This window comes from Aulonocara stuartgranti (genome assembly GCF_965226115.1).
Source record: "Aulonocara stuartgranti genome assembly, chromosome: 14".
In the NCBI taxonomy this organism is placed as follows: domain Eukaryota; kingdom Metazoa; phylum Chordata; class Actinopteri; order Cichliformes; family Cichlidae; genus Aulonocara; species Aulonocara stuartgranti.
In genome coordinates this window covers 6,124,843-6,149,747 of record NC_138950.1, presented here as the reverse complement: position 1 = coordinate 6,149,747, position 24,905 = coordinate 6,124,843, and the positions used below count along the sequence as shown (strand labels likewise).

At 39.6% G+C, this 24,905-nt stretch overlaps 1 protein-coding gene across 3 annotated transcripts in view; it reads left to right on the top strand.

The window, feature by feature from the left end:
• Positions 1-637: 637 nt before the first annotated feature.
• tyw1 (tRNA-yW synthesizing protein 1 homolog) overlaps positions 638-24,905 on the top strand; it is a 57,857-nt gene continuing 33,589 nt past the window's right edge. Inside the window, exons 1-11 of one of the 3 annotated variants that reach the window (XM_082503387.1) lie at positions 638-1,086; positions 1,356-1,471; positions 1,607-1,744; positions 2,344-2,445; positions 6,708-6,902; positions 7,068-7,346; positions 9,512-9,628; positions 17,536-17,668; positions 20,723-20,775; positions 20,894-21,012; positions 23,082-23,191. In XM_082503387.1, coding sequence (XP_082359513.1) covers positions 1,023-1,086; positions 1,356-1,471; positions 1,607-1,744; positions 2,344-2,445; positions 6,708-6,902; positions 7,068-7,346; positions 9,512-9,628; positions 17,536-17,668; positions 20,723-20,775; positions 20,894-21,012; positions 23,082-23,191 — 1,426 coding nt within the window. In that variant the 5' untranslated portion in view covers positions 638-1,022. Of the gene's footprint in view, positions 1,087-1,160; positions 1,222-1,355; positions 1,472-1,606; positions 1,745-2,343; positions 2,446-6,707; positions 6,903-7,067; positions 7,347-9,511; positions 9,629-17,535; positions 17,669-20,722; positions 20,776-20,893; positions 21,013-23,081; positions 23,192-24,905 lie in introns of those variants that run through there. The other 2 variants (XM_082503388.1, XM_082503389.1) reach the window with 2 other exon arrangements.

The following is a 24,905-nucleotide window of genomic DNA, read 5'->3' as shown; positions in this document are numbered from 1 at the left end:
ATTTATGAAATTTAACTTTTCAAACTGTTATTATTTTCGAAATAAAACGCCACATAAATTGGGCACTGTTAGATTAATGGCTGCAGAGTTATGAGATAACATCATATTTAATTGTCTGACAGCACAATCTATTCTTATTTATTGTTATTGACAGCGTTAAGTATTAAAAACGTTTTGAACTACGTGTAAGTCTTATTTTGAAATGAATAATCGGACGTGCTTAATGCCGCTGTCATGCCTACATTAATGCATGTTTGACGAATTTCTATGTGCAGTTCGCCGCTGTGACCACTGGAGGGCAGAAAATATTCCGTTTCAATTTAAAGCCACCTGCAGTTCTTTCTTCCTACATTATCATACTTTTCTCTGCACGTTAGTGATTTCGCCTAGTAATAGTTGTCACATTATCACGGAAGTTAACACAACTACCAGAAAATAGCTCACAGCTTTTCTCAAGCCTCAGTGTTGTAATTAATTTGAACGTTAGCATATTTTAATCGGTCTATTGCAGTTCCTCCATATGACCACAAGAGGGCGATCTACAAAAACGACTAGAGGTATTTGTAACCGAGCTAGCTTACCAGAATGCATAAGTGCAGTTATTTGTTCAATATCAATTGACATTGCATTCATTTTATTTTTAATGTCCGGGTCTCCTCATCTGGCGTCAGTTTACAAAATGTTAAAAGGAATTAAAATAAAAAGGACAAATTAAAAATCCTTCTGGAAACAACAAGAAAATCAAAATAGACATAGTGTAATAGAACCACTTCCTCTATAGACTTTCAAAATAAAGCATATAGGTATGAATGAGTAAAATATTCAAAATTAAATGCAAGAAGATGAATTTCATCGTTTAATTTAACTTCAGCTGCTTTTTAAAAAGTCTGAATGTCCATAAGCAAACAAACTCAAGCCGTTGGACGATCCGAACTCAACTTCCCAGCATTCATATCGGCAAAGAATATGGTTGCGCAGAGCTTCAGGTGCTGAAGACTGTGTGCAAGTAGTTACTTGCAGCAATGCCAACTTTTATCGTATTTGTATTGCTTTTGGCCTCCAGCGTCTCTGCCTCGGATTCAAAAGGTGAGTTTATTTTAAATATTTAAAGCAACTGAAAACTCTCTTCAAGCTGTGTTTTGGCTAAAGGAGGGTAGCATTACTAGCTAGCATGCGTTGCTCGCCAGTCCCCCGACTTTTATTTTTCGCAGGTAGCTTCAGGTTGGGATTTAATTCTGTTTTGTTGTTGCATGTGGTCAGCTGTGGTTTGGCAGAAACAAATATGATGTGGCTGTTTTCTTCATCAAAGCAGTTCAGGATCTGAGGACTCAGTTTGATGTGTTTTCTCCCTCCAGTTTCTCAGGATGCCCGCAGTCCCACTGAGAGCTATTTCATGTGGTTATGGCACAGCAGGTTGTACCTGTACTCAGCTGCTGCGCTTGTTTTTGGGCTCTGGTTCTTACTGAAGAAGGTGAGGCACTTACTCATACCTTACTCTAATTTGTGTATGTGTTTTAGTCTCTAAACGGTCTCTGCAGTGCTTCTTAAGGTCTCGCTGTCTTGACCGGAAACAGCTCCATTTATCGCTGCACTGATCTGCTTTCAGAAAAGCGTTTCTAAAGATGCCAGCAAAGAGAAGAACGACAAAGTTGACAAAGCTGCAAAGAAGAACGACAGAGAGACCAAGGAGGTTCATGTGTCAGGAGTCAAAATCTTCTATGGCTCACAAACCGGGACTGCAAAGGTACAAAAGTTATTTCCTGCAAATCTAAAGTGACCAGATGAGAGCAGAGAAAATATGAGACACAGAGAAAGCGACTGATCAGAAACCTCCTGTTGGTTTTCCAGCCTGTCTCTCCTGTCACAGGGGGCCACTGACACGCAAACCCCTTTACCCTTTTAAAAATAAAACAAAATAGTAATACTAGTAATTATAATTACTCTACAGATCATTGACAACCTGAATCACTACACTGATTAACAGTTTCTGTATCAAGGCTCATGTGTAACTTTCACAGTCTGCAATAACAATTCATTACCCTTGTGCATATTTTTGCTCTAGCGTGGTAAAGTTACTGCATTTTAATGCATCAGTAGCACTCCTCATCTCACAAAGCACAGTGGTAGTAAAGCTTTCTGTTGCATACAGCAATGCTAAGCTAAATTTCATCAACCAGTTCCTGAGTCAAAAACTCTGAGCACTAAATTTTACACACATGTAATCAAGCACATTAAACGCAACTCAAATTTAAATCGATAGTATTTTGAAAAGTACTCAGCATGTGGTAATTTAGTCTTTACTGACATCTTAAAAGCACCATCTGAGACTCTCCATATGTTTAGGGCTTTGCGAACGAGCTGTCAGAGGAGGTGAAGTCTTTGGGTTTACCAGCCGAGGTGATTGACATGAAGGACTACGATCCAGATGATCAGCTTGCTGATGAGGTAAGCCAACCAAAGCAGAATATGCTTTTCAGTTTCATATTAGACTGCTTTATACTGTAAGGTAGAGACCCTGTACTGTTTCACCCTGTGAGCAAACACTTCTCAGGGGAATGCTAGGTGTCTGCCAAGTCCTGTTGGGGAGTATGGGGGAAGTATAGACAGAGAAGGTTAGCACAGAGATGACAAACGACACACAAGTGACATAGTTGGCTGGTTGATGGACCAGTGAAGCCGGACAGGGACCGTGCATCTTGGAAACCATAGACACCGCTGGAGGGAGAAGGTGTTGATATGTAAGTGCATATGGAGGGAAAGTGACCAGAGGCTAGTTGCACAACAAAACACAAGAGGTCCAGAGCCACTAGCAGCATAACTGAGGGTGGTTCAAGGGCATATGGGCCAACCCAAATATTTAATTCTACTATTTAGTAATACTTGTCTAATAGTTTATCTAAAAGGAAAGTTTAAGACTAATCTGCAAAGTAAGATGGTGTCTACACCCCAAATCCAAACTGGGAGCTGGTTCCACAGATCCTCTAAGGAGACCTGGCAAACTTTTCTTTATCACCCCTACCTGTGGCATCATAGAGAATAAATGAAAGATTAATGCAGCTGTCAGATGGGTACTCTGTAAGCAATTAAATGCTGTTTACAGGATGCTCAGAAGCAGCTGTTGGGTGCTAATTAAATCTCTAAAATGTAACTGTGAGCTCATAAGACCTGCCTGTGTGTACTTCCAGGGAACACCTGATTAGAACAGAATTAATCAAAGGAAAATAAAAATCGTTACTCTTATTTTCAAAGCTTGACAGCAAACACTGGCGTGATAAGCCTCAAGTTCTATTACTGCCAGCTCAGCTTAAGCTTCATTTCTGCTTGAGCCTTCAAACGGCCGGTGCAGAGAGCAAACATGTTCCTGCTCATCTGCAGCAAGATGGATTGTTTTCATCAGTCTTTTTATTTTTGTGAGCACAGTCCCTCTGTGCTGCATTTCGAGATGAATAGGAGATTGGTTGGCTGGTTGACAGCAGAAAAAGGAAAATAACTATTTATTCAAAGGGACAGTGATACAGTTTTCAGTGACAGAAAAGCTCTACGTGAAATGTGTCTGCAGACATCTCTCCTTCAGTGCGACTGATTTACTGGTCAGGCATCAGAGGAAGGAACCTTTTTGTTTGGCACATTTGACCCTGTTTCAGTTCAGTTCATTTTATTTCAAACATTTCAAACATATGGAGAGATGGGAGGAAGCCGGAGTACCATGAACCTTTTTGGATACTCCAGCTTCCATCTACCTGTCCAGGGTGTACTCTGCCTCTTGTTTAGAGATTCCTCCCCAACTGTGACCCCGAGTTACGTAAACAGAAGAAAATAGATGACTGCATTATTTGTGGATTTGAGCTACTGTTGGTTCAGTAACAAAAAAACATCCACCATCCATTTTCCACTGCTTTTTGAGTCGTTTTGAGCGAGGGAACCCCACAACCACAACCAAAGCAGACATGACGCCAGACCACCAACCTCTGACTCTCTCCCCCACCGATGTAGGAGCGGTGCTGAGCAGGATCAATGTCCACAAGGCTGCAGGCCCTGATGGCATCCCCGGGCGTGTTCTCAGAGCGTGTTCTGGGGAGCTTGCAGGAGTGCTCACAGACATATTCAATCTGTCCTTGGCCCACGCTGTGGTACCGGCCTGCTTCAAATCCACCTCCATCGTCCCGATACCCAAAAACTCCAACCCATCTTGCCTCAATGATTACCGCCCAGTAGCACTCACCCCCATCATCACTAAGTGCTTAGAGCAGCTGGTCCTAGCACACTTCAAATCCTGTCTCCCCCCCACCCTGGACCCCCACCAATTCGCATACCGCCGGAACAGGAGCACAGAGGATGCAGTCTCCATCGCAATGCACTCTGTCCTCTCACACCTGGACAACAACAACACCTACGCCAGAATGCTGTTTATAGACTTCAGTTCAGCATTCAACACAATCCACCCCTCACAACTCATCAGGAAACTGACAGACCTGGGTGTAACGGTGGACCCAAGAAATACCAGCCGGAGCGACTTTGACAGTGCAGAACTTTTTATTAGCTCGGGGTTGTACTGGACACATATACTCCGCGCTCTCTTTCTCTGCTGTCACCTCCTTCTCCGTCTGTCACTGCCAACACATAAAGAGACACAATCACTGTCAGATCCCAGCACACCTGTTCACCCCGCCCCTGCGCCGCCCCGGGAGCTCACTGCGTCACGCCTCCTCTGCAGCTGGCCAAGGACCACACCCACGCCACACTGGGCATCAGTTCCCTCATCTGCAAATGGTTACTGGACTTCCTGACCAACCGCCCCCAACATGTCCGGCTGGATAACCGCTGCTCATCTACCATCACAATGAACACCGGTGTACCACAAGGCTGTGTGATGAGCCCTTTCCTCTACTCCCTCTTCACCCACGACTGCAGACCTGCTGATGGTTCCAACACCATCATTAAGTTTGCAGATGACACCACGGTGATTGGCCTCATCAGTGACAACGATGAGGCCGCCTACAGGGAGGAGGTGGATCGTCTGGCTGAGTGGTGCGACACAAACAACCTGCTGCTTAACACCGAGAAGACCAAGGAGCTCATCGTGGACTACAGGAGGAATGCTGACCCACATCCACCCATCCACATTAAGGGGACGGCTGTGGAGCGTGTGAGCAGCTTCAAGTTCCTGGGAGTCCACATCTCCGAGGATCTCACCTGGACGACCAACTGCTCCAAGCTGGTCAAGAAGGCTCACCAGCGCCTCTTCTTCTTGAGGACTCTGAGGAAGAACCACCTGTCCTCAGACATCCTGGTGAACTTCTATCGTTGCACCATCGAGAGCATCCTGACCAACTGTATAACAGTCTGGTACGGGAACTGCTCTGCCTCGGACCGGAAGGCATTGCAGAGGGTCGTGAAAACTGCCCAGCGCATCGCCGGAGCACCACTTCCTGCCATAAAAGACATCTACAGGAAGCGGTGTCTGAAAAGGGCTGGGAAAATCATCAAAGACCCCAGTCACCCATCACATGGACTCTTCACCCTCCTGCCCTCTGGGAGGTGCCACAGGAGCCTCCGGACTAAGACCACCAGGTACCGGAACAGCTTCTTCCCCACAGCTGTCAGACTCCTGAACTCTGCCTCCTGACATCTGACCCACGTTAAACTCATGGACTGAACATACACACACCCACAATGGACAACTGTACCCTCAAACACAATAATAACATGGACTGAACCACCACTCACAACCACTTTATATAGCCTCTGTAGAAACTATCTACACCCTCACTTATCTTAACTGCACTACTGTATAGCTCTGTGTAAATAATCATTCTGTACATTCGATAATTTTTAATCCTACAACTGTTTACAACTTGCATAGTTCCCATTTCTGTATAGCTGTATATCCCAGATTCTGTAAAGTTATTTATTTCATTTCATATTCTGTATAGTTTTTCATATTTATATCCTGTCCATATCCTGTACATAGCTTGTACTCACTACAGCCTGTACATACTTATAGTTATAGAATATTCACAACATACTTCATACCGTGTACATTATAACATACCATAATAGACCCATTTCTGTAATATACTCACATATCTATATTATTGCTAATATATATTGTAATATATCTATATCACTAAAGCACTTCTGGATGGATGCAAACTGCATTTCGTTGCCCTGTACCTGTGCATGTGCAATGACAATAAAGTTGAATTCTATTCTATTCTATTCTATTCTATTCTCCAGCAGCAGTCTAACCAGACTTGCTCAGACTTCCTTCTCTCTCTGGCACTTCCCTTCCACCAGATGCAGATACATAGATTCCCAAGCCAGTCGGGAAAAATAACATCTTCACGGTGTTCTGCCCTGGGGTTTGCTTCCATTTGGACATGCTGAAAACACCTAGGAATGCCTATACCACTTCAAGTGGCTTCTTTATTGCATCTGCTGCTGCTTAGTTTGTAGCCACAGGCGAGAGTAGGGTGTTAGTAATTGCTTAATTAATTAGGACTAGCTGGTACGTAATTATGTGTCAGCAGTACATCCAGTTAGTGTCCAGTGTTAGTGTATCAACCTCTCACTGCATTTCGTCCCTAGTTAGTCCCACAGATAAGTGTTTCCATATTTGGACAAAAAAAGTCTTGAATGAAGAAACACTAAGCTTTTTTCCTCCTGTTTAACTCTTTCCTACATGCTGTGTTTACCTCTCCCATTAGTGCATCAGTAAGTCGGTGTGCGTGTTTCTTGTGGCAACTTACACTGATGGACAGCCCACAGAAAATGCTGAGTGGTTCTGCAAGTGGCTCGAAGAGGCATCCACTGACTTCAGATATGGGAAGACCTACTTGAAAGGACTCAGATATGCAGTGTTTGGCCTTGGAAACTCTGTCTATGTTGGCCATTACAACACGGTATGAAAGGTTTTCACAAAATGAGAAGAATGACACTGGTTGATAATAGTCAGCTATTCAGAGGATGTCTAAAGCTTCAAGGCTGTAGCTCAGCAGTTTATTAAGCCTGAATCACTTCAGTGCTTTCAGTAATTACTAAGAATTCAACCTGCTTTTTTCATACAGGTGTGTAAAAATGTGGACAAGTGGCTGTGGATGCTGAGTGGCAGACGAATCATGACCAGGGGAGAAGGCGACTGTAATGTGGTGAAGAGTCTTAATGGCAGCATCCAGGCAGACTTCCTGACCTGGAAGGTCAAGTTCCTGAACCGCTTAAAGACTCTGGCAAAGGGCGAGAAAAAGAGCTGCAGTGGGAAGTGCAAGACTGAGGGCTCCTGTAAGAACAAGAGGAAGGAGCGACAGGAAGAAGAGAAGAAGGCCTCTCCACAGAATAACAGCTCTGAGGTAAGGGCAGGAAAGTTGTTTTTATTAAAGTCTTCATCAAAATATTCAATTATTCACATTTTTGGGATCCAGATATTTGCTTTTAAATATGTTTGAGCCTATACCGTCTCAGCTTGGCAGCCTGACACGCCTCTCACTTCCAGCTGTCATTATCACGCATCAGTTCGCTTCATTATTGCCAACTTGGAAACTTTGTATCAACGTTTAGCAGCTTTTCTAGGAGCCGTGTTTAATTGCCATTGGACGTTTCTTCCTGTACTTTTGAAGGGAACCAGCACCCAGACAGAGAAAAGGAGACATCCTCTTGCTTCTGTCATTCTCTCCGAGCGATTGTTTTAAGATAGTATATCTTAATATTATTATCTATAACAGTAGTTCAAACGCCCCTTTTGCCCCTGCTGATGGGCAAAGCTGTGAATACTCGATGTTAATTATCACCAAATCTGTTCTTTTGTGGGTGAAGGCTGGCCTTGTGCTTAAAATGACTAGCTGATAAGCCATTTAGTTTCTGAACATTCATTCAGCTGTTCTTAAATATTACAGCAAACATCTACCTGCTGTGTGACAGACAGAAAAAATATTTATTGGTCCACACCAGTTGTCCAAGTTTTGGTAGCGTGTCTCTATTTTTATATAATAGTGAAAGCAAGCTTCTGAGTGAAAAAATGTTGATTTCTCTGGCTTCTGACTGAGATTATAAACTATAGTCAGAATATGAAATATAGCCATGGGTTCTGCTTTTAAAAATGTCCAAGTGGTTTCTAAAGGCCAGCAAGAGGTGATTCACGTCTTATTGAATACTTCATGAAAATCATTCTGTTTACATTTAGAGTAAGAAATGGGGATAAATCCAGGGTAAGCTTTCGGGTGGGCCTAGCATGTGATTTATAAGCCACTGCTGTACATGCGGCACAACTGTCCTCGATGTCTCAGTGATATTGATCTCTCTCTCTCTCTCTCTCTCTCTCTCCAAAAGGCTATGATGGACGCCCAAAATGCTTTAAAAAAAAAAAGAGTTCACAAATTAATGGGTGACATCAGGGTGCCTCTGTCATCTTTTATAGACAGCCTACAAATAAAAGTAAAAACACCCACATAAAAATGTTAACTATCATCAGAACAGCTTTGTGCATACGATACCACACGTTGTAATATTATTTCCTCACTATTTGACTCCAGGCTTGTCCCACCGACTCTAAATGAAGCAGGTAAAGAGAACTGGAGAAAGAAAGATAGAGAAAGCATCCAGCTTACATCTAGTTGGAGAATTGTCCTTTGGGTTAGGATAATGTAATATGACATTACACGGGCACTTTAGAACTCCAAGCAGGAGTCTGAAACAGACTGGCCAGGCTAATGGCTTCATGTTGCACTCCTTCAACAATGTGATTAAAATCAGATCAGACGCCTGAATTTCTCAGGAGTGTTATACTTGGCTTATTAGGTCCTTATTTAGTAGCAGCGATGTGCACTTTCAGGTGCAGCATGGCGTTATTTAATGTTCTGCATGAAAATTGTTGTATTTCACTTAACACCGGTCTATCATGTGAAAATATGAAAATAGCACTTTTTTCCCCCCCACCGCTCTCTAAAATTACACATTTCACAAGTACAAAAAGACATTTTATGTACACACATGCGCACACAGCCTTCATATGCATCACAGCACACACAGATGATCAGTTGTCATGGTAGCGGGGACCTCAGAGCCAACTCTAGCTGAGACTTCCTCCCCTCTGTCTGCAACACTCAGCAGAGGTGACATTCAGCCGGAACCGAGAGGAGCTGAGAACTGTGGCGAGGGGACCATCGTGGTGATTTATGTACCCGCTGTACCACTCATGCATTTTATTCTCCTGCTGCACATGTCGGCCATGTGTCGTGATAAATCTGCTGAAATGCCATAAACGCATACATAGTTTTCTTATTTAATCAGGCAGCCCAGGAGGACATAACGATGTTCAATAAATGTGTTCCACATCAGCACACTCACTCAATCACAACTTCTTTTTTTTTTTTAAATTTGTTACGGATTGGACCATATGTGAGCCTTTCTTTACTACATGCCATTCATCTTTATCACCGTGTCCCCGACTTTCCATTTTGACCTTGTTTTTTTAACCACTTTTTGTGCTTCTTTATTTCTTCTTTCATTTTTTCCCCAGGATGATCTAGTGGAATCCAGCAGTGATGAAGATGAGTCCGGTCTGCCAGATGAGAAAAAAACGGTGCTCGACGTGGAGGATCTGGGAAATATTATGAACAGCGTTAAGAAAGCAAAGGTCAGGCTTCCTCCGCCAACATGTTAGCACCACTTTTTGCAATACATATGCTCGTGTTATTTCACACATTGACAGCAGAAACCCTTAGAACTAAGCAGAGCTTAGTATTCGTACTTGTAAATATGAGTTGTGTATACAGTACTTAGCAATTCCCCTCATAAACCTGCAGTTTTGTTATTCTTGAGTCATTTTAAACTGTCACTCCAATGTCATCATCCAGCAGCTCTATTTTCAGCATTTCCATTTCAAGGTCTGCAAGCAGGCATCACTGTGGCATTAAGCTCCCACCACCTTCATCCAGTGTAAGTGCGTTCAGTAAAGAGATAAGAGTGGTATCATTAAAGGAGAAATGGCAGATGGTTTGATAGACACCAGACCCCGACAGACGAGGAGTGGAGGCTTGCGTAATAGTTAGGACGCCCACTCCACAGACTTGCGAGAGATGAGTGACTCAAGAAAAAATTGAAAAAGAAGAGACATTATCACTCTGCTGTTATAGGCTGTCCTATAAAGATCTATGACAGCTTATATAAAGTGGACAGACGAGTACCCTGTAATGTACCACTTTGAATGTAGCAGATTAGTGTAAGCTGCTCATTAGTTTCATTCAAAAAAATGGAAGAAATTGGAAATTCAAGAAAAGAGAAATTACTTCATTCAATTGCAGATTTTCATTTTTATTGATTTTAATCATGAATAATGCCAAATGATATAAATCTCTTATTTTTTTTATGTACATCGTGACATTTTTGTTAGTATGCTTTACCTCAAAACCTCTGTACTCAGTTCAGGAAGCACTGATGCACTGCAGAAATGAGCCTTTTTGGACTTCAGTCTGCTTGTTGGCAGATAAAGATGAAATTCATAATACACAACAACAACACAAGATAGATTAGTATCAGTACAGGAATTTTCCATAGTGTAGGCCCACTTTAGAAAATGTGAATGAGTGCATAGATTTTGAACTTTTAACTATAATTTCAGTTTCACCGCTTGTGCCCATTCACACTACACCAAAGTCCTTTGGGGTTACATCAGGAAGGGCATCCAGTGTAAAAACTTAAAATAAGGGAAATTTCAGCTGAAATGCTAAAAAAAAAAAAAAAACTTCAAATAAATTGCCAAATCAAATCCAACATGATTTGGCAACTTGATGTGGCAGCTCTTTGTCAAAAAGGGAGCAACTGAAAGTATCATTATTATTGTTATTTTAAATTGATAATGATAGTTGTTGTGACTGTATCATTGCTATACATCCATTTTATTAATTGAAGTGAGGGGTCACAGGGGGACTGGGACAGAATTGAGGTAAATGATGGACAAATCAGCAGTCCATCACAGGGCTAACACAGAAACACAGACAGCCATAGACTGTCACTTGCAGACAATATACATTCATCGCTTTAACAGCAGAGCTGTGTGTTTAAAGTGTCGTAAAGATCTGTAGCAGTCCTGATGTGCAAATCGGTCCTCCATCCTGGGTATAGCGGCAGGCGACTAATTGGTAACTTGAACATTCTTGCTCTAATACGTGGTGCTAACCACGGCACTACTGTGCCATGCATTTACTGTTACTTTATAGTATTTGACATTTTGAAGTGATCACACTCTACTTTAAGCTTCTTTCACCAGAAATGTTACATCATAAAAAGACATTCACAGAATTATTTACTAATGTTGCCACAGTCAAAACACAAACTTCTGTCTCGGTCGACTTTACATCCAGAAAACTTTTAGTGTGGAGGCAGCTCCTGTCCTGAAGACGCACACAAGTATTTTATTCTGTTGTGTTTTGATAGATGTGAAATTATTATTTTCGCTGTATGTGCTCCTTTGGGTTACTGAATATTATGCTTCATTTGACTGCGGTTCATAGGAGACTTAATGCACTGAATGCAAAATGCTTTGTGCTGTCCATGCTCTCCCAGGCTCATCTCTTCCTGTGTGACAGTAATATTACAGTCTAGACGCTCTTGGAGGTTAGGACGGACTACGTTGTAAGGACAGCACAAATGTGTTTATACAGCACAGCTGGGAAGTTAAAGAGACATTAGTTTATGACTTGAGGAGTCTGGGTTGATCAGTACTCTTCAGTTATGCCCTCCACAGTAAGAAGAGTCAGACTTCTTTTCTTTTTTCTTTTTTAATTCATGAGGTGTTTTCATGTAATTTTTATGATCAAGCTGCTGTTATCCTTTTCCCCAAAGATATACCCATAGACTATTTGTTTATGATACCCAAGGCAGTCATCTTTATTCCTAACCTGTCATGTAAGATTTAATTGTAACTGCTCTGGGATGATTTGTGCCATCACACGTGGATGCCAGAGATGACTTGGATTCCTGTAGTAACAAATTTATGTTGCTTTTGCATAATTTGTTCACACAGAGCGAGCAGTGTAAGATGTAATTAGTTTGAGCATTAATATTGTCAAGAGACAGCAGGTATTTAGCCAAGCTGAATACTCTGTGAGTAATCAAACTGTGACTAGAAAATGCTGTATCTGTGGGGCTTGTTACACTCTTCAGGCTTAATTCTGGCTCTTTATGGTGATTTTTAGTAAAACATTACATTTTCTTTAAATTTGACATCTGTAATACTGTAAGAGGACCAGCTTTACAAATACCATTACAATGATGAAAGGGAGGATTTTTTTTTTCAATTCTTTTTTTTTTTTTTTTTTTTTTACAGGTTTTATATCCCACGCTGATTTCACAAGTTTCCTTGTGGCATTTAATGCTCTCTACCCCATTACACTGAAATAAACATCAGTCTCCTGTTCGTTTTTAGTTTACAATTATGGTGTAGTGTCAGTAGCTGAATAATTCACGCACAAATCACCTCGTGCTTGGATAAGTAGGTTACCTCGCCCAACCTGTCTTTCTCTTTTTTTTGCCATTAAGTTGATGTAGGTGCCCCTGTGCAAGATACTAAACCACACATTACCCCTTAGATGCATCGACTGACCTATGAATGTGTGCATGGGAGGTAAAAGGTGTTTAAAGACACCAAATATTTCTTGAAACTAATAAAACACTGTGTGAATTGGTAAGTTTGGCTTGTAGTGTGAAATGAGCTTTGAGTGCTCAGTAAGAGTAAATATAAGTTTGCATTTATTGACTGATAAAAACTGAAACTGGAAGGATTTGTCTGTACTGGTGTCCATGTGGCTTGTATCCCAGATGGAATCAGGATGACTTGATCACTGCTAAACATTTCATGAATACATGTTTTGTTTTTTTCCTTCAGTGATGGACAGGCTGTGATTGGCTGTGGCCTTAATCTATATCAGTCTTTGGCTGTAGTTCCATTTTTATTCTAGCAAGTGCCTGCAAAATTCATTTTGCATTGTTGTCCTAAATTGATTTTTTACAATTGTTTATAGTATTGGCATCTAAACTTTGTCATAAGAGTCTTCCATTTCTGCCAGAGTGGTCGATTTTACGTTGTGGGACTGTTGCCAGTTAGGAGTTAGTGTAAAACGCATCATTAACCTGAGCTGGCACGCAGCAATTTTGGCTCCGTTTTTATGTTTTCAGCTCACTAGCCAAAGGAAAAAAGCACACATAAGATGCCAGTATAACTACTACTAAGGTATATTCTATATTTTCAGAAACATTGATTGGCATAAATTAACATGTTCAGATTCTGGACTGGACTGGCTTTATTAAACCTCCTGTGTGCAAAATGCACCCTAGTTAAAAGTCCTCAGGCAGATTACATAGTGAAAACAACAATTTTGAGCTCTTAGGGGTGCAGGGGAGTTTTGATTCATCTGCAGGCCTTTTTAATTTTAATTTTTATCATTATTATTGTTATTATTATTTATTTTTATTTTTATTTTTTATAAATCATCACTTTTTTTTTTGTTAAGTTTTAATGTCTGCTAACTGTTTTAGAAACAGAAATGTAGAAAAAAAATATTCGAAATTTAGAATTTATGCTGTTCCATCAACATATCTGTTACAATATGACTACACTTGTTATAAGCACAAAATAATGGCAAATACTGTTATTTTATTGTTTTACAGTATAGAGAGTAGTGCACCTATAGACTAATTTTCTTGGTGTGCAATCCTCTTTTGGAGCCGGAGCAAACACTGGTAACAAATAGCTTCTCTTATTCACATATATTAAAATATTTGGATAATAAGGTTAAGCTTTAAAATATTGAATTCATTTTGCCAGCTTAGAGTGTTTGTCTTTCTTATTTTCTACTTGTTCATGGTTTGGGCTTTTTTTGCCTCCCGTACTTTTATGTTTTTCCCTTATTCACATGTGCTACTCAATCAGTGAAGTATTATTGCATCATTCATCTGCAACAGCACCATGTTGTGTCATGGTTCCCGTGCACAACACGATGCTGTGAGATGTCCCATTTCTGTTAGCCCAGATTGGCCCAAGCATGACTGGGTGTCAAGGCTGAAAGCCAATCAGTGGGATCCAGAGACTAGGGCCAGATAAATTTTCAAGGCTGCATGAAAACACCATAGGGACAGATTGTTTCACCGTTGGCTACGTGCTGTGTATGCTATCAGAACTGTACGAGTCACAGATGCATTAAGTGAAGGTGGACATTTGGGCCGGCTGAGTGGCAAACTAGTCTTATCCAATCTTGAGTGTTAAATTGTAGGCTGTACATGTTTTCACTCCCAGTTTAGATTTTTGGTGAACTTTAAGAATGACTTGAGGCCCATTCACACGATGATTGAAACACTGGATGGCTGTTGCTCGCCCTGATTTACAGTGTATGGTTGTTTTTGTACTCCTGTCTTTATTACTGGAATAGATCATAGCTTAACGTCACCTATAATAGAATAGATCATCGCTTTAAGTCACTCAGAGTAAAACATGCAACCCACACATTTTGCAGTGATCTAAATGACGCGTAAAAATATCATCAAGCACCATCTTTTTTCCATCTAAGAAAGAAATGTGACAGTATTCTGACAAAGCAGCGTGGCTTCCTTGTTCACAGCATCTACTATCAAAACTGAGCTCTAGGGGACCACTGCTGCTGTCAGGTGTGAGAAACCTCCTCTGTATTTGGGGCTATGATTGTTGAGGAAATGCACAGAGCAAATAGTGCTACTAGATAGCTACAAGGGCTTGCATTCTTCCAGTTTTAAGTTAAAAGAGTGCTATTTTACACAGATGACTGTGAACACCTGAAGCATAGGTTCACAAATAAAATTGGCAGTATATTTAGAGAGAAGCTTGCTCTCTGTTTTTTAACAAAGGCTTTAGGAGACTAAAACGGATTAGCAGCTGCTCAATTCTGGCAAAAATTATATTCAGAATTAATATTGAGGCAATTATCATTTAACCAACTGCTCACAGACTGTGGAAAAGTTGACTTTGTCTTGTTTCTTTTCCAGTTGATCAGATAGTTATTAAAATATTTTCTAGGCTTGCAACAAGAAACTTACTGAAGAGTTTCACAAAGAACAGACCTCATAATTTCTTATCCACACCCAAGGACATTAATTGCAACTACGTTAAAACAAAGAACAGAAGCAAAATTCTCACAGACTCTAAGTTTAACAGTTAATTTGTGTTACTGTTACATACTGGGGTAGCTACTTGGCTGGGAAGCACCAAGGCATGGACGTGCATGCTGGGAGCTACCGAGGCCTTGAAGAGGGTTGGACGGTAATATGTTACAATTTCTAAATCTATTGCTCAAAGATGCTCAAAACATAGTTTCACAAGCTTTTAATACTGGAATATAATTACTTCCAATGAACAGACCCGAATAAGGGAAATGGTAGCACCAACAACACCAAACAAAAGAGAAAGAAGATCATGAATCAGACACAATAGACTGTCATATTCAGGCTTCTCCCCAAACTAGACTGTTAGTAAACTAGACTACAGAAAACAAACCTGAAATCTGGAATGCCGGCATTCCCAACTCAGCCTATAATAAATGTGAGGAATAGTGCAAGTGCTGATGGAGGTGAGGGAGCGTGAGAAGGAATCAGCCTGACAACCACTCTCAGGCATCATATGAGTGCAGGTGAGCCTTCTGCTGCCAGTCAGCACTGGAGATAAATTGGATAGCAGGTTACTCAGGATGACTGAGAAAGAAAAGCTGGTGCACTGAAGCACATGTAACAATCCACATTGGAAATAGCAGTTGACCAATAATTTCTAGCCCTGATGCAAATGATGTTTTACTATCATGAGGTGAAAACTTGCCTGCAGTAATTAGCTATATCCTGTGGAAGCCCACTGTATTCTATCTGCTCAGCACCAAGCAGCAGACATATTTAGAGACAAACTGGTGTAAATGAGTAAAACATTTAGCATTTAAAGAGCATGATCTTTCCTTTTACACTTGCAAGAAGCAAATATATGGGTTAAAAGGGGAGTGAGTACTGGACTTAATTAAATTTCCACTGGGTATAGCGCAATATTTTCATTTATTTAGAGCCATTTAACCAAGAAATCTGCTACTGCGGGATCAAAGTTTTTGCAAATTTGCAAGTAAGAGAGAGTACAAATGTTCTCAAGACTACTGACTCCAGAGATAAGAGAGGAAAGATTAAAATGGACTCTATAAGAATCTCATTGATTTGCAGTAACGGTTTGTGCAAGTATTTTTCACACAGTTCTATGGGGGTTAGTACCATACGGTGAGCTACAAAGGAATCTGTGAACTATCTACATTCTTGAAGAATACAAGTGTGTTGAACATTTATCAGCATTTGCTGACACTGTATTAGCACCTAAAGGGCCCTAGTGTGCTGACAGAGTGACATATAGATCCCTATAGACAAACTGAAGAAGTGGCAAAGGTGCAGTAATTGGGTGAAGCTGTCATTTACCATGGTTAATGTTAAAGGCTGGTCATCCATCACGTCTTTCTGAAAAGTAACACCTGTTTCTCTGTCCCCAGGCAAAGTTTTCTTGCAGGATTTAATCAATCTTGTTGTATTTGTCCACAGAATATATCTAAGATATTTAGCATTATACACAAAATCACTGCATTGCAGTATTATAATCCTGGCATGAAATAAGATGTTGATGATGATGCAGCAAAAAGAAAAAAAATAGCTGTTGTGATACAGAGAGCTGTATAAAAGTTGGTCATCACTTTTCCAAATGGATCCTGGACATGTTTTCAAAAGTCAACTTTCTTAGACAACAGTTGATGTCTGCAGCAGTGTCCATCTTTTTAAGCAGCCTGTGATGGTCATTTGAAAGCAAAAAAAACCCCAACTTATTAATTTTCGCAAAGCAGGGAAAATGAAAAGACGCCAAAGTATTTTTCGCTCGCAGTTTCTAAATATGGACCACATACATATGTATTGTAATGATAGATGCAATTAATAGGCAGGTTGAAGAGGAAATGTTGGATTTGTAATGTCTTTATGGTTTTTTGCAAGTGTGTAAATGATTCCTTAATGTATTTATTCTGCTTGTCAAAACAAATATATATACATATATACATAGCTGGATTGACGTGATCATCTTTACAACAAAATGCTCAATTTATGTGGCCTTTACTTTGTTCTTTACACACACAACAGAACATAACAGAAAAACTTTTTCAAATACTATAAATAAGACATCATTTAATTATGTCTTTTTCTCTGAATCTTTTGATGATGGCTCATCTACAGCATTGCATTCAGTTTTCACAATTTAATATTAATAAACATTGTCATCTTTTGCAGATCTAGATCCCCTTTTTTGCAGAACCTGTGCCCATCTTTACTTCTGAGAAACCCCGTCTCGCTAAGATGCTCTTTTTGTACTCTGTGATGTTACGGACTTGTTGCCGGTTAACCTGATTAGTTGCAAAATGTCTCTCCAGCTGTTTCCTTTTGTTACCTAGTATAGATATAAATGTTTATATGGCTGTAGACCATAATAGACTGAAAGTTTTGTTTCTGCCTCAGAGCAAAGAGGAGAGTCAAAGAGACGGCCAGATGGTGAAGCTATCCAAATTAAACGGAGTGCAGAAGATTGAAGACGAAGGGGAAAGAAGGGAGATGATCACCCCTGCCCTCAGAGAAGCACTGACAAAGCAAGGTGAGGAAAGAGGATTCAGAAAAAAAAATTGAGGATTAGCAAAAGAGAAGTCACAAAAGCAAATTAGAAACCAAAAATGCCAAGTTACCAGCACTGATAGCTTACTGACTCAGTCAGTGGTAGTTTTATGGTTCTTCAAGGTGTATTTGTAAAATTATATATCGCTTTCTAAAGGAACATCTGGTGGGTGTCACTTGTGACTGCGAATAATATATGCATGTTATCTAGCTGCATTGCTTTGCATTGTAAACCAAAGAAATCTCATTACAGACAGAGTGCACCAGCTGCTCTCAGCATATATTTAACCTTCATCTTTCCACAGAGGGCAGCAAAGTTTTTTTCACTTTAAACATAGATTGTTAGTTATGCCATTTTTTTAAATTTATGTGGTACTAAAAGGTATTTGCATAACAATTTAATGTAACTCATATGGCTAAAGATGTATTTTTGCAATTCATTAAGTATTTAATGGCTATCAGTGCTTATTGCTCTGGCGTACTATGCAGAAAGAAGAAATTAGTTGAAACCATTGGAGTATATTTGGGTTAATCAGTTGCTGAAATTTCATTACGTTTTAACCTTGCTGATGAGCTGTTATTTAAAGGTTCAACATGGAAACTGTGGGTGGGTGCAGTGCATTTCAGTTCTTGCTTGTTTAAGATAGTAAGTTCAGGACTAAAGATTAGCTTAAAATGTTAATCTAATGTTAACTTAATGTCTAAATAATAATATGAATGTATAACTAGTGTCTGTTTTAACTGAGGCTATTTGAAAATTGGACTGTTGTATTAAGGTTTAACATTATCTAGTAGAAATAACATCAAAATATTCTGTTTAAAAGGTCTGTGAATCCATCACTATTTATATTGTTGCTATTTTTTTCCACTGTGCACCATGTGCTGATTTTTTTTTTTTTTTTTTTTTACTCATTAGGTCTGGATTTTACTATTCTACTCTTCTACTATCCCACTATTAAAACACAAGCCAGCAGTCATTTTCAGCCAATACCCCCCACAGTTAGCTTACACAACACTCTATAAATAGGACACTGAACACAGGACTTCACTTCATTTGACCAAATGTTGACCTATTTCGTGGTGTTTTATGTTGGCAACAATTAGTCCTGGAGGGCAGTTTGTTTTATTTAGAAGGAAGGATGAAAGTTTTGGCATTGTCTTCATGGTTTTCAGCCTTGGAAGGATATGTTTCCTGTATAGTCTTTTTCTGGCATGGATTGGATGCCAGTGTCACATACTGCTCTTGTGCATTGTCCAAAAAAGTTTTAACACAGTGCTGCACAGTGTGCAAAATAGTTTTCCATCAGCGAGGTTCAAGTGAAACCTATTTCAAGAAAATAGTGACAGGGAAAGTCATAACTAGAAGGTAGAGGTTAATTAGTAAATTATTATTAATTATTAAAGTAGCTTACCAATGTCACTTTCAGTCAGTTCCGGTAGTGTGCAACACACAGAGTTTGGCTTCTTCTTTGTGCCACACACCAGGTAAAGCTTTCCTGTTTGGTTCAGACAAGAAAAGCACAAAGTCAAGAGTGTGAAACCTGTTGTGGGGGTGATATCTGTGGTATCTTTGTGCTTAAATTGTCACTCTAATATGTAAATTGGCAGTCGTCTCTTTCATTACTTGGTGGAAGACCAGTTAGGACATTGTCTCCCTGCTCCTTTAATTCCCCTCAAGCAGCTCAAGAGTGAAAGACAGAGTATCACATGAGTGTAAACTGTTTTTATAATTTTCATATTCTCCGATGCTGTTTCTCTGAAATGGTGCAGTTATCATAGAGTGTATTAAAAAGACGGACACATTCTCAGTGACATCAACTGTTGGTTTGTGAAGTCTAATGTGAATTGAGCATATTCATTGTCGTCATCTTGTGTTTTAAACCTGACATGATGGCGAGGGGAGGCTCTCACCGGAAGAACTGAGAGACGCTGCACACATGGCATCACTTCATTTTTCATATTCAGAAGACATGTCCATCTTTTATATACAGTGCATGGAGACACACAAACACAAAGATAATCATTGTTCTTGTTAAAGTCACTAATAGCAGGTCCGATTCAGTACTGTGTTGTCCAGAGTCTTGTAGACCTGCACTCAGTTTTTTTTGTTACTTGTGAAAAGATGATTCAGTGGTAAGCTGTTACATTGAAGTGTAAAAATCAAAAAAGTGTATTTCATTCATTCAGCCTTTCCTGCAAATATACCCACAAACAGCCTTGATGAGGAACATTTTGTATTTGACTAATCTTGCATCAAACCTGAGATCTGTGGGAGCAGTTCGAGCACAAACACACCCCGGTACAGATGTCCTGCTGTGTTTTTGTGTTTTAGATATTTCATGAAGGTTTTAATAGCAGCTACAACACACACAAGCTTCCAAAATAGGAGGCTTTGTTTTTTAAACTTGCTGCCTACATTCTTTGTGTGGCTTTGTACTGCTGTACTTACTAGAAAGCTATTTTAAATGATTTTGAAAAGGAAAGGCAGCCCTTCTTCTTTAATCTATCACGTTTTTTTGTTTGTTTGTGTTTTTTCCTGGGATTTCATGAATGCGTCAAGTCATGAGGATAAAAGGATTCCATCTGACAGATATTATAGAGCGGGACGGATTTTTTTCTTTTCAATTTTTTTTAATGAGGGAGAATGAGGAGAAATCCACATCCGGCTGTTCATAGTGGTTTGAGGCCATGGTGTTAAAAGGGATAGAGAGGCCCACCTCAGGGGCATTTGAAACACTTTCCTCACAGACCTTTTTGTGCAAAAAGGGAATCTGAAACATTCTCTCCTTTCTCCCAATGACATGGCTTCAAGCTGCCAGTAGACACTTTGCTGGAGATGTTCAGTGGCTGTTAGCATGGGGCCATTAAAAAATCAGACTTTGTGAATGTTGAAAGGCTTTACTGAAGTAAAGCTATAAAAAGTATATTGTCCATGTTTCTTTCAGCTTAATTTGACTTGTGCAGTTCTGCATTGTGAAGTGTTTCACTGATTTGATGCCGTATTTATAACACGTTGTGTTTTTACCTTTTTGTGAAGGATATAAACTGATTGGGAGTCACTCAGGAGTGAAGCTTTGTCGATGGACTAAGGTAACGAAATCAACCCTTTTAAATAAACCGTTAAAACACTTCCTTTAAATTATCTCAAATTTCTATTACAGCTTTGACAAACTGAATGCATGAATTGTAATTCATTTATTTATTTTAGTCTATGTTGAGAGGAAGGGGAGGTTGTTACAAGCACACTTTCTACGGTATTGAGTCCCACCGGTGCATGGAGACTACCCCCAGCCTCGCATGTGCTAACAAGTGTGTCTTCTGCTGGAGGTATGTGCTTCTCAACTTCTTCTCTTTTAGTTTGACATCATTAAGGAGAATCTTAAGTGATCCAAATAAAAGTTAATCTTTCAGCCTATCAATATTAATACCCTAGTAGAGTACATGTCTTATTTATACTGTGATTTAATTAAGATGCTAGTCCTTCTGGGTACAGGCTTTATGCTTCCCATCTAGGGCTGTGCAATATGACCAAAATCTCATATCCCGATATAAGAATTTTATCGTCCCGATAACCATATGAATCACAAAAATATAACATTTTCTGTAAATTCTGTGAATCTCGGGCAGCTCCACTTGCGTGAAGTGTTTCCAGCTGCGCCTCATGTAGCTGGAGTCGAGTGTTTTAACCGATGCATGAAACTATACATTTTTAGACATAAGTTGTAAAGGCCGCCGTTTTCTTTGTGAGTATTTATTACACGGCGTGCTGCGGGGAAAAGCCTGTTCTAACGTTTGAGTCTAAGGTTTATTTTTTTAGCACCTGGCGGCTCTTTTTTTAATTCTCATCTGTAAATAATCTGCTCTTTCACGCGATTATTTTGAAAAGTCTCAACAGGATCTTGAGCTTTATTGTGAAAGGTTTATGTGGAACATAAACAAGCGGACACGCGATGCTGTTACCGTCGTTGTTGCTAACGACAACACATTAAAAACGGCGCTTGTCCGTCTGTAGTGTGGTTATATTAAATGTAAGAGAAAGAGAGAACTTTAAGAAATTAATATACAGTGACCATCAAAACGATGAAAAAATATTGCCGTAAACAGTTTATTTTGCGACACCACGAAACAAACAATAGCGTAAAATGAAACGATAGACGTTTTTATATCGTCATCCGATATATATCGTTATATCGAACAGCCCTATTCCCATCACTTTAACTGTCCATTGCTACACAACTGTATATAAGGTATAACTCCAACATGTGTTTTCCTGTTTTTAGGAGTGTTTTTATTTTGCTATATATTAACTAGTTTTAGCCTGTTTGGTTACTAACTTGTAGGGTTTTTTGTTTTTTTTTTTAAACCAAACCCATTTAGGGTTTAGTCCAGTCACTGTTGATGATCTCGCTGTTCCATAGAAGTTCATGTTTTATGTGCAGATGGATAATGGTCTGCATAGCTGCAAGGCCTAAATGTGGACACTGATTCATCATGGCATTAGTGAGAGATTGGGCCTTTTACCAACTTCAAGTTCCATTTGAAAAGGCGACTGTGTTGAGCACTGAAAGGTCGCTGTCAGAATGTGCTGTGGTGAACTGCTGCCCTGTCAACACAGATCTGCCCGTCTCCCTTACTACAGCTATGTGGGATGACAGGAAATAAGCAATTTCGGGGCACAGTTGCTTTGTTCCTTGCTGCCCCCACCATCCACCTCTTTGTGGCAACAGGTGGATCAAGATTTTCATGGACGCCATCAGTATATGTCACGTTAGAGTGTGCATACTTATCTGACAGAAATTTGTGATGCCCCAGGATTTGGTGTTGCACATAGACATCACACTTGGATAGTTGGAACGTGTTATTAACACCCAAAGGGAGAGCATGCATTCTTTCACTTAATATGTTTTTATAGGGTGATAATACACACGCCCACATAATTCACTTTCAATCTGTGAGTAAATAACTTGAGTCTTAGCATTTGGCACCTCGTTAAATGCTCCTTTTATTCTAGTGAAATATGTCTTTAACTTTTTAAGTGATGTTTGTGTTGAACAAACGGTCTAATAGTCTTGGACTTTCTAAATCAGAATTACCATGGAGTAATACCACCGATGAGGTGTAATGTCCTTTGTTTGTACTGAAGCTGGTTTGGAGCCCATATTTACAGTTTGTTTAGGCCATTTATTCCATTTGTAGCCACAAGCAGTGTTCATTTTCCCTTTTATGCTCCAGAAGCATGTCTCCAAAGAAGGTAATACCATCTCTAAGGCTACAGTGGTTGCTCTTTGATTAATATTTAGTTTGCTGTATTGCTACATTTGGTTGGTGCTTGCTGAAGCAGTTACATCTTGACTGCTGTTAGTTCCTATTTATTCATGTTTGTGCTCCACTAACAGACATCATACCAACCCTGTCGGCACTGAATGGCGCTGGAAAATGGATCCTGCAGAGAAAATCTTGGAGGATGCCCTGGAAAAGCACCAGAACATGATTCGACAATTCAGAGGTTAGGCTTTGAGCAGGTGACACATGCAAACATGAACAACAACATGCATGTTTTTTCTAAATGTCTGTCTGGCTATTTGTCTGTTTACTTATGCTTATGCTTGAAAGTGTTCATCATCTTTGTTAAAATGAACATAGTCACAAAAGTGTGCAAGAATAAGCCATTTTGCACTTTTTCTCCTTAAGGTCTTCAGCTTGGAACTTATGAATTCTTTTAAACTTAATGAAGTAAAGTTCACATGCAAGTGCTGATGATCTGTGGGGCTGATGAGCTGTTTCATCACATTGTTGCTTTCCTCGCTCATAAATCACTTTTCAATCGCAGATCCACAGACACACAGTGCATGCAATCTTTGATTTCCACCTCCTGTTTGTAACAACTCCACTCTCTATTTTCTTAAAACTTATCAACATTTGAGGTATCTAAGTTAGTAATTGGAAATCAAAGATTTAAACCTATTTGTACTCCCATTTTCTGGACTATGCTTCTACTGCTTGTACTAACATTGCTGGCATTTGGGACTTTTTCTCTGGCTGCTACCAGCTTTGGCTGAGAACGGCTGGCTGGCCACTCAAAGCTCAGTCCAAACAGAATTTACTGATCCTGTGTGTATGCCCCAAGCAGATTTTCTTTGAGGTTTTCAGACATGTTGTCAAAACATAGTGGTGACAAATTTATCAGACGTTAAGTAAGGCAAACTAATTCAGAAATATTTTGTTCCTCGTGTGGATTTAAAGGTAATCAGCAAAATTAGGTTAGAGTTCAGACTAAGTTACTCCTTAATGAGTTGTAGGAATAAAACAATGCTTATACTGCAATGTTCTTACACATAAATGTAAGAATATTTTATATTGTCTGTGTTAAACAGTTATTTATTATTCAAAATATAGTGGAAAGGCCTAGCAAAAAGATTTAAGTTTTTCATGTATGTGTGGGCCATTTGATTTACAGTGATATAAAATAACAATTTGAGAAGCTAAATGTATGAATGTTTTTATATTTTTCTAGATAAAACAATTGTGAATAATTAATAGTCAAGAATGTGTTTGCATCTGTTTTGTTTTGTGACAAGCTCAAAGAAATGCGGATAAATTCATTACCATATTGTTAAAGACAAAAGTGTTTTCAAATGTTTTTCAGACTCTTGCTCTCGAGTGTCAGCTGTGGTACAGAAATACAGTCTTACATTATTCCATTCCAAACTGCATTCTGCTCAACACTGGATGTTACTCTGTCCGTACAGCCTGTTGTGACTCTAGTTAGCATAAACACACTTGCAGAGACCATTTCCATCAAGCCCAAACCAGCATCTTTCCAGTTAAACTCTTCATCTTATTTTCTATCGTGCTCATATACAAGTCAGTACTGACACCATACACTTACCTGCATTATGTAATATGATATTATATGGCTAATAAATAAAATATTCACATGATTGCTAGGCCAGCATGTAGGACCTCGGTCCAGCCAACTATTCTTGAGGCCTGGCCTGATCCTGCAACTTTACGGTCAGAGAGCTGCCTCTCTAACCTCAAAGCTGCTGCTGATCCCATTATAAAACACTGCAGACATTGTGCTCGTGAAATGATATAAATGCAAAAAACTTCTGAGACGTATCTTCTTCAAAGGGGCTATTTTATAGTTAATATGATTCTCAGAGCTGAGTTTAAGGATATATATAACGCACATCATCATAGAAAATCTAATAATTTTT